Consider the following 10,531-nt stretch of genomic DNA (forward strand, 5'->3'; position numbering starts at 1 on the left):
ATGCACTCGGGCTCCCTGTGTCTCCTGGGCTCCACAGGCCCACCCTGCAGAGCTCACTGCTATGTCCCGGTGGACCCTTCGCTTGCCTTCTGCTCGGGTGACGGGAGCCCTGCCTTTGGGCTCTGCTTACCCAGCAGCTACCAGGGAAATCTCTGGCTCCTGGATGACCACCAGGAAAGCTACGGAGACGTGTGGATCTGCCGGCCCGAGACCAGGACCACGAGCGGGGCCCCTCGGACCTGCTGCGTGCCCTGTCCCTGCCCGGCAGCCGGGACAGCACCTGAGACTGTCGGCGTGGGACCCAGCCCCAGCCGCAGGCCATGCATGGGACCCAGCCCCAGGTGCAAGCCACGTGCTCGGAGCAAGGGGCACGTGTCCCACGTCCACACCCCTGGCCCACGTGCCTCGGCAGCCTGCCCGAGCCTGAGCCACGGCCCCCAGTGCCTCGGGCGGCTTCGCTGCTTACCCAAGGGTGTCCGAGCCCCACCCCACGGCAGGCTGGGGAGTCTGGGGTACAGAAGCTACCAAGGCCTCGGCTTCACGCCCGGTGGCCTCTCACCATCCTGTTATGTGGCCAACAGCTGCCAATCCCAAAACTATTTAGTGAGAAATCGCCAGTACCCAAGGTACAGGCCCATGAGCTGCCGGCCACTGGGCTGCTTTTCTAGAAGCGTCCAGTCTCGGAGCTGCCTGCCCGGCACCTTCCCGCCCCTGAGGTACTTACTCAGCAGCTGCCGACCTCTCAGCGGCTCCTGAGGCACCCACGGGCCCCGCCTGCACCCGCAGCTGCTGGACGCTGTCCAGGGGAGCGGAGCCTGCCGAGCAGCAGCCTCAATAATACTCTGCTGACTTACTGTGTCCTGTTAATCTCATTACCTTAACCTCCCAAACAGCTCCCGGACTCACTAACTACCGCGGCCCCCGGCCGGCTGGGTTAGCGCCCTCGGTGCTGGAGGCTGGGCCGCAGGGAGCGTCGTTGTCTGAGACCGACGGTGATGGACGCTCTGGGGAGACCCCCCGGGGCAGGCGGCCTCCACCGCTTCCTGATTCTGGCCGTCACTGTCACTCGCCTGCCGCCGTGACCGTCCCCCACCTTCCTGACGACGTGGGGCTGCCCTGGTTTGACTGCCGGTTCCAGCACCTTTTTCTCAGATCCCTTCGCTTTCTATCAAGTTCTGTGAACTGCGGCCCAGGCGTGTGTCTAATACGCCGAGAGACACCGTTCTCCTAAGGGAACGGAGTGGAACTGGCGCGTGCTCGGCCACCGGCTGACCCTGGGATGTGCCAGGGGCGATGTCCAGCTAGAGCTCAGCCAGACTCTCGGCACCTTCTCTTCCCAAGAGGCTGGACCCCGACTCGGTGCCTGGGCACAGCCGGGCGGACACGGCCCGTGCTCCCGGTGCCTGGGGAGACCTCGGCAGAGTCACTTGTCGAAATGATGACCGACGCCACGGGAGATATGAGGAGTCCCCAGGCCACCCCTGGCCACCCCTGCGCCGTCTCAGATGCTCCACGGCTGGCGATTGTCCCCTCGAGGTTCTGCTACGATCGTCCCCTGCTCAGGGGCTGCTTTCTGATACTGGAAAGGGGCCTGGCTCACAGGTAATAAAGTGCTTTCTGCTGGGAAAGAATGATTTTCCTTATGTTTTATTTCATATTCGCTAAGGTTTTATCAGCATTCCGGCCAATACACACAGCACTGTCCGAGCCGTAGCCTCTTGAAGTGTAGTTTACACTCTAAATGAAAAATACGATGAAGGCAGAATACGAATTCCCAGGACTTTTATTCATCCTGTTTTATTTTTAACCCATCAAGTAATATCTACTGTAGAGTGGCCGTGACTGACATTTATATGGGAACATTTGGGGAAATATTTATAAAATCAGCTTTATGGAAAGTACTAAATGTGTGCACATTTCCTTGCACAATATGTTGGTTTGTTGGTTCTGCAGATGAAGTCTGGGGTTCAGAACAGATTTGAGACTGAATCCTCAGAGATCCCCCCTCTATAAAGTTCTCCAAACAGTGAGAATAAAATCATTTGTCTCAGCGGTAAAAGTAACATCTACCCTAAGAATTTTTATAAATAAGAAACAACTTCATGTTGAAAGTCAAATAAAACAGCCCCTGGAGGTGGTGTCACTGGAGGTTGGCGGGATGGGGAAGGACGATCGATACCAACAGTCAGCGACTAAACCGGAAAACCCGTGACGCACACAGACCGGCCGCCACTTTATTTTTATTTACACAGTAGACCTACCGTGTACAGGAGACGCTTGTGGAGGGAAAAAGTCATGTATTGCTCCTACTGGAACCTGTCTGAGGACAATCGATTCCCTCCTTTGTGAGTTCATCCCATTTGCAGAGAATTCTATTAGTTAAAAATGTCTTCTTTCTACCGAGGAAAATCTATCATCCACTGACCACACAGGACCACTTCAGTTCCTCTAACACAGGACAGGTGTTCGAGTATTTGATAATAATTACTGTGCGTCCCAGCTGAGTATTCAACTGTCCAATCTAAACATACGTTCTTTCTCTGTATGAGCTTAAATAGAAAACCTATTCTTGGCGGCACTGAAGGAGACTCTTTGGGGACATCAAAATTTATAGATTCTGTTCTCAAGGAATATTCAGAGGAGTAAAATCCCGAAACAAACATAATACTGTCTCCGTTACTTTATGTATAATATTAAAGGAACCAGAGGAAGGACTTTAACTGGAACAATGATGGAATAGTTGGTGGGAGAAATGCCTGCCTGGCGAGGTGACTGGTGTATGAGCGTGCAATGGGGGAAAGGAGGGTGGGGCAATAAATAAATTTGGGAAAAGGTATAGTTTAATTTGACCCAAGGAAAGCAAGCACAAGATGATCAGAAAAAAAAAAGAAAATATAAGACATTAAAGAGCTTGGATAGGGAAGACTTCCTTAAACAATAGCAAACAGATAAGCAATAGTTATAAAAGATTTGTAAATATGCCTATGTCTTCATCGAAGTCTCCTGATAATAGAGGAATTGCAAAGATGGAATTAGACAGGAGGGTGGGTGGGGCGAGGGACAGAACTCTCTGTGCTTCCCACTCAGATTTTCTGCAAACCTGAAACCTAATCAATAGTCCAGTAGTTGGAACAGCAGTTCAGTTGGCGGAATCCGGACGGGGACCTGCGGCTGTGGAGGCCCGACTGCGGGGCCCCTGCTAAATCTCCCAGGGGTCTGGCTGGCTTCCTTCCCCCGTTCCCTTCCCAGAGGGGTAATGGGGCCCAGCCCAGCCCAGCCCAGCCCAGCCCAACCCAGCCCAGCCCAGCCCTGTGTTTTAAGACACAGGCATATTTTAATTACATGTGGCACACAAACCATGAAGTCCTGGGAGCCACAGACACCCTGATTATTAAGGGGCTGAGAGTTCCCAGTGGAAGCTTCATGCCTAACTTGCCTGTTTCCTCCAGCGCCTACGTCTCAGCCGATGCTGAGGGTTGAAGGGAAGGGAGGCCGAGGCAGTGCCCTCATGGCTGTGAATTTCCTCCAGGAGCTCATTTTGTGAGAAGGAGCCACAAACCGCAGTCACTTCAACTCCGAGGCCGTGCTCCTCTCCTAAGACCTCACACCCGAGGCAGCACCTTGAAAAACCAGCCCCCCCTCGGCCCAGCCCTGCTGCCCGGCGGGTCGAGTCCGCCACCGCCGACGGATGTCATCACACGGCAATAACAGTACCTGCTCACGTCTACCGCCTGTCTCCACAACCTATAACCTTTTACGAGGGTAAACTCATAAAAAGTCTGACATATTTTCCCAAGCAACCTATTGACTTGGTGCGGCTGGGCCAGGATCTGAACTTCTTTCAACGGCGAGTGAGAAGATTACTAATTCGTACCCGCTTCCCCCCTGTAACCATCCAGAGATACTATCTGTTTATTTTTAGAAGCATGAAATGAAAGGAAAACAGAAAGGAAGCCAGGCCGGTGAAGGGTGGGTCAGTCCTCAGAGGGAAACCCCAGAAAGAGGGAGAGGAAACATTGTAACCAGGTGCAGGCAGAGAGGAAACATTGTAACCAGGCGCAGGCGGCGGGCGGGGCAGGGGAGCCCGGAGCGGCCTCCGAATGTGCCGTCTTCTGTCCGCTACCAAGCAGAGCGGGGAATTTTCACTTCATTTCTAAAAGCTGTTGTGTTGAGGTTCGGTTGTTAAATCCCTCCGAGCCACGATGTTTCAAAGTAAAGCCAGAACGAGTGGGTTTTTTCCCTTCTCTCGAGATTTATTCTTGCCCGGGGGCAACAGTAGCTATAAAATGATGTGTCTGAGAAGCCGTTTTCAGTGGAGCACGATCGCTTTAAGCTACTTTCTCAGCAATGAGATCTCATTGCTAAGTGTTTTATTCTTCACAGAGACAGCGCCACGGCCTAGAAAACTGTGCTATTATCCTAGATCCCGCCCTCCGGGGGTTTTCTGTGGGGCTTAGTAAAATTGGATGCCCAATGCCGATGAGAAGAAATAGCATAAAAAACTGAGAGACAGAGCATCTGACTGAGCTCCCATAAACCTTGTAACCAAGTCCTTGTGGGAATTTATGAAAGTCGTATAAACTTCCAGACGCTCAGGTTGCTCATTTATGAAATGAGGGGCTAGAGTCCATCCCTATATTCAAGTCCAACGTTCAACAATTCAGGGCAACGCGCTAAAGAATTCAATGTATTTCTTTGCCAGCCGAAATATAAATTTTAAATTTTGAGATTTCCCCCCCAGATTATATAGACAAAAGACTAGAAGTACTACTGTTGTTGGGTTTGGCTGGGAGTTAAATTTGTAGAGAGCCACTGAAGGGCTGGTAAAATGTAGGATGTGCAGACCCTTTGGGTCAGCACTCCCACCCCTGGGTGCAGCGTGGAGTAGGAATTAATTACAGTGTCTGGAACTGGGCTGCTTGGGCTCCGGTTAGTCCTCTGACCATGTGGCCTCTGAGGACTTTTGTTTATTTTAGCCTCTCTGGTCAATTTCCTCATCTATAAAATGGGGGTTTTAATAATATCTACTTCATTAAGTGGTGGAAAGGGCTCCGTGAGTCAGTACATGTTTCAAAGAGCTCATAAACCTGCTACACATAAAGTAGCCACTCAGCAAATGTTGGCTGTTGTTATTATCAGTGAATATGTAAATATGTCCACAAAATACACATGCAAGGGTTTTCACTCAGCGGTTTTCACTCAGCAAATAATAAGAATTGTGCTAAATTGGTGGCTATTAAGATCAGAAGACGGCAGAAGATGGGTAATTAGCAGGTGATGCTGACTCTCACAGCCGGGACAGGACTGTGGAGAGGGCGGGATGGGGGTGCCAGTGAAAATGTTACGTAGAGACTCGGAGAAACCCTGAGGAATTAGCTGACGATTCTCTCAGGTGTAAGGAAATGACAACTTAGACCAGAACGCTTGGTGCCCAAAATAAAGACAGTCAATCAGGGGACATTGATTTATCTGTGCACTGATTTCACTCCTGGATGCCCTGGAGGGTCATCACCTGGCCCGTGACAAAAAGACCCAGCAGCTCTGGCCCAGAACCTTCACGAAATCAGGGTGGAAGGAAGATTAATCAAACTCAACAGGGGAGGGCAGCAAGGAGACCAGTGATAAAATACACCACGAAACAAGAAACCTGTTGTTTCAACCCCCTGCTCTAGGAAAGAATAAACACACTGGTTTATAATATAATACGGCCTTACCAGGACAGCAGGTGCGGTCCATGCAGGTTGACACGGGATGAACTTCAACACATAGCAGCTGCGCAAAAGATGGACCTGGGGAGTATTGCGCTGAGCGAAATAGGCCAGTCAGAGAGAGAAAAGTGTCACATGGGGGCAGGAAGAGATTAACCAAAGAACTTATGTGCATCCAGGCATAGCCCAGGGACACAGACAATAGTGTGCGGAAGGCCCGGGGTGGGGCGGGAGCTGGGGAGAGGGGAGCAGAAAGGGAGGAAACGGGAGACACCTGTAATACTCTCAACAATAAAATAAAAAAGGAACATATTGTTAATAGAAAACAAAGACAAGGGGCAGAGAGTGTGGAACGCACACTTTATACATGAGGAAGGAAGAGGGAAATAACCCCAACGTTTGCAATTTTCTAAATATTCATACACATACATGCAAATGTCTAGAAAAAGCTCTGGAAGGATCCACAGCAAACCAGAATGGTACTTGCTTCTCGAAATGAAGGATTTAAGGAGAGGCGAGTGCAGGGGGAGGTGGGAAGGGAAGGGCGTTAATTTTTCTGTCTTCATCAGTGTGTGTGAATTTATCTCAATGCAAATGCCTTCATGAATTATTTATATAATAAAGTACATTTCAAAGGAATGGTTTTGGATAAGAATTCCCGCTGCCCCTGAGTCCCGTGTAAGCGGGTACAGTTATTCTGTCTCGAGACTTCGGTTAACGAGGGGGCTGATTCATTAAGACTCTCCTGGAGCCACGGCAAGGCACACTCAGCTGAGCATGCAAACAGGCCACAGAGTGCGCAGGGCCCCAGAGACATGGTCTTTCAAAAAAATATTGCCTCTTAAATTTTCAAAATGTGAATAAAAATTCTAGCACCATTATTCTAATACATTAAACAAAGCCTGAAAGAGATTAGGAGGCGTGTTAATCAATGCTAAATGTACGCAGAGCTGGTGAGTTTTCTGAGAAAAGAACAACATACACCTGTCATCCAAAATTGAGCTCACGCACCCATTCAAGCTCTCATCTGTCCTAATTACTGGGCACCTACGGTTGGCACAGAGGCAGAATATGACAAAGTCTCTTATGAGTCGATGTGTCTACACTGACCTTACTTGACGCCTCAAAGTGCTGCCTCTATCCTGATATCTTACATCTTCACTGTAGCTATGGGCTCAGATCTCCACAGTTATTTAATTTCTAACAATGTTGTCCCCTCTGCCAGCGCTCAAACTCTAAGGCAAAATGTCCAAATCAGAGCTAGTAGACACTGAACTTTTTTTAAGAACTTAAAGTGTCTGGGACTCATTTAATGACAAGTTTAAAAGGCCTTGGTTACCTACTTCTTAATCAGAGGGGCGACTGTAGCAGCAGGGAACCATTTATTTATGCTGTGTGTTGCTTTGCTAATAGGAAACTTTGGCAATAAATTATTCAAAAATATTATTTTCTGGCAAATTACAAGAAAGGGATTGATGAGGTTTTCCTTTGCTAGATTATTTGCCTTTTAAAGATACTCTTAATGTTTTACCACATAAGTTAATAGGGTAGAATCACCTTCTTGAAATTTGATCAATAATTCCATAAGTTAGTTCAGACTGTGTCTTAAGCGTGACTGACAGGGGATAATTGGAAGATGGTAGAAATAGGTGGGCCTTAGGTATAGAAAAGGGGAAGTGAGATTTACTGTATATAACAATGCTAAACATTAGAAATTATTCGTTTGCTTGCTCATTTCTAGATTCAAAAAAATACATTTGCATTAGACAACCTTGCCTTGCAGTTATCTGTGCCTGGATCTTTGTGTCTTCAGTTCTTCTTTCTCAATGGGTGGAGATTTACTATATACACATATCATATCAGGCACAACAATGTGTGGGGTGAACTTTGCTGAGCAGAGTAATCTTGGTTGTAGGTTCTTGCTTTTCATCACTTTGAATATTTCTTGCCACACCCTCTGGCCTGCAAAGTTTCTGTTGAGAAATCAGCTGACAGTCTTATGGGAGCTCCCCTGTAGGTAACTAACTGCTTTTCTCTTGCTGCTTTTAAGATCCTCTCTCTGTCTTTAACCTTTGGCATTTTTAATTATGATGTGTCTTGTTGTGGGCCTCTTTGGGTTCCTCGTGTTTGGGACTCTCTGCTCTTCCTAGACTTGTAAGTCTATTTCCTCCACCAGGTTAGGGACGTTTTCTGTCACCATTTTTTTCAAATAGGTTTTCAATTTCTTGTCCTCTCTTTTGTATAAACTCTTTATGTTAGAAGTCTGCCATCAATTTCCACATTTGATTTCTTAACTCATGATGGAAAAATAATTTGTGCCCCAACATATAATTCAGAAGTGTGTTTGAATAGGCTTCAGGATAATTTGCTTATTACTATGTATCAAAAATATATATTACTCAGGTGATATGAACCTGGAAGTATTTTATTTCAGGCAAGCAAGATACTTGGTCTTAAGATTACTTTAAAGCACTTACTCATAACCATTTGAATACTTAAAAATTATAGATATACATATATTTGTACACCCCATCTTCACCCCTTAACCACACCGCACAGTGCTAACAAATAACTCTTCATTCTAATAGCTCCTTTTCCCAGCCCTGCTCCCCAAAGCTAAACCAACGAAGCAAGCAACTGGGCCTCAGCTCCCTGAATAATGAAGGTTAAACTGTTGCTAAATGTTAGCTAATTAAGAAGGAAGGAACGTAGGAGTGTGAGTACATGCGTGTCTCTGTGTGTGCAAAAGAATAACATAAGGATGATGCCAGTAAGTTTATTTCCCTTTTATTTTAAAACTATGGATTCCCCATTGCTATAATTTGAATAATTATGCCTAACTACCCATATGATCGTGAAACTATAGAATCTTAATTCAGTCCCCTAGCAATTTAATGAATTACATTTGTTTGCTTCTCCTAAATAAAATGTCTCCCAGTGTGTTCTCTCCTAGTCGAGATTGGCTATTGTTAGTCTTGGTGGAGGATTCTGCAGAAATGTGTGTTTAGTGTTTCTTACGCATATTCATTTACACAGAAACCAATAAGAATGCTAGAAACAAGGCTACTGAATGACCCATACAACAGATGTACATACACCTAGTGAATATGCTTAAATATACTTAAAAAAAAAATTTTTTTTTATTGTTTTTAGAAAGAAAGGAAGGGAGAGGGAGAGAAACATTGCTATGAGAGTGAAACATCGATCGGCTGCCTCCTGCTCGCCCCCTACTGGGGATGGGGCCTGCAGCCCAGGCATGTACCCTGGCCGGGGATCGAACTGGCAACATTTTGGTGACTGGATGACACCCGACCATCTGAACCACCCTGGCCAGGGTGCTTAAATATATTTTAAATATAAAAATGGAAAGATTTGGTTTATTTTCTATAGGTGTCATCTTCGTAAGATTTAGGTCTGTTGATGATGTTTAAGCAGCATCCTACTCCTGTGATGTTGTCTTAAATCATAAGTATAATTTGCAAATATTTTATGTAGATTTGTGCATTAAATGTTCATCAACTTCAGGGATATAAAAAAAAGTATTTGTTTTAGTTTCTAGAAGGTAACCTTGAATAATATGTCTCTATTTTCTGAAATAATTGGGGATCTTATGCATCATAATACTGAAGCGGTGTATGTCCATTTATATCACATCCCCCCCGAATGACCAGCTGTATATCCTGTACATGCTCATTAGACTCAAGATTAATTTATTTGTAAGGAAACCCCTTGAGACACTGAAAACTGCAACTATCCGGGCCTCACTAACATTTCTGCCCGTCCCTCCCTCCTGCCGCTCAGAGCCAGGCCTGATCTCCACTTTCTGAACGTCCGAGCGCACTGCCCTGTCATCTCCAGGTCGTCACAAGGACGCAGAAAGCAGCCTCCATTCAATCATCAGCTCCCTCACCCCACCGCACGGCGTCCTGCTAGCTCTGAGCAAACAACAGAACTTCCCTGCCCACGATATCCTGGGCCAAACGGTTGGAAACAAAACCCGGTGGTTCTGAGTTATTTGCAGAGCTGCCCGGCTCCAACTCAGAAGGCTCATCGCTGGCCCCTGGTGGTGAAACGTGTGCCTTGAGGAAGGCGAAGGCTCTTCTACCCTGGCCGGCGGGTGGAGCAGGCCCGCGCCCCTTCCTAAGGAGCCTGTGGTCACAGAAGCGCAGTGCTCCCCTATTTCACAGGCCACCCGGTGCTCTAACCTCTCAGGGAATAAATACCCAAAGTGTAAGTGGGTGCTCTTTCCTCAGCATCTTCTCTACATTAACACTTCTCATGGTTACGTTCAGTGTACAGAGCCTGTGCCCCATGGACCGCTACTAACGAGCAAGTGAACTTGAATTCCCATTTCTCCACAGTCCTGGGGAGGCCACGCGTTTCATTAAATCTAACCCCCCTCCTCCCTCCAAGCCCGGGCAAGGGCTGCTTAACCAGTTCGACTTTCCTTCCTTTCCTCGGAGTCCTCCCTCTGGGGTTAATGAGGAGCCACGTGTCCGGTGGGGAGTCAGCAGGAGGAAGAGATGGGCAACGGGCCGGTGAAGAGCAGAGAGGTTCTCTCAATGTTTCCCTTCCACAGGCTGGTCAAATAGAGGCAGGGGGCGTGCAGGAGGCAGCCGATCAATGACTCTCTCATCACTGATGTTTCTCTCTCTCCCTCTCCCTTCCTCTCTCTGAAATCAATAAAGATATGTTAAATAAATAAATAAATAAAAGTAAAAAACAGAGGCTCCTATAGAGGACTTTGCTGTTGATGAGCAGAAAAAGAGTCTCTATTTGTGATGCAGATACAGCCCAAGTTCCTTTAACACGGAATTTTTAGC

The 10,531-nt window shown here is 47.3% G+C and overlaps 1 protein-coding gene across 1 annotated transcript; it reads left to right on the forward strand.

The window, feature by feature from the left end:
• Positions 1-756, forward strand: KRTAP24-1 (keratin associated protein 24-1). Its single transcript, XM_087817845.1, has one exon. The coding sequence runs from the start codon at positions 1-3 to the stop codon at positions 754-756; it is 756 nt and encodes a 251-aa protein (XP_087673971.1).
• Positions 757-10,531: the final 9,775 nt, after the last annotated feature.

Source organism: Miniopterus natalensis, chromosome 6 (genome assembly GCF_054644295.1).
Source record: "Miniopterus natalensis isolate mMinNat1 chromosome 6, mMinNat1.hap1, whole genome shotgun sequence".
Lineage (NCBI taxonomy): Eukaryota > Metazoa > Chordata > Mammalia > Chiroptera > Miniopteridae > Miniopterus > Miniopterus natalensis.

Bases quoted from the DNA above. Each gene is read 5' to 3' on its own strand.
- KRTAP24-1 (XM_087817845.1), top strand. From the start codon at position 1: ATGCACTCGGGCTCCCTGTGTCTCCTGGGCTCCACAGGCCCACCCTGC.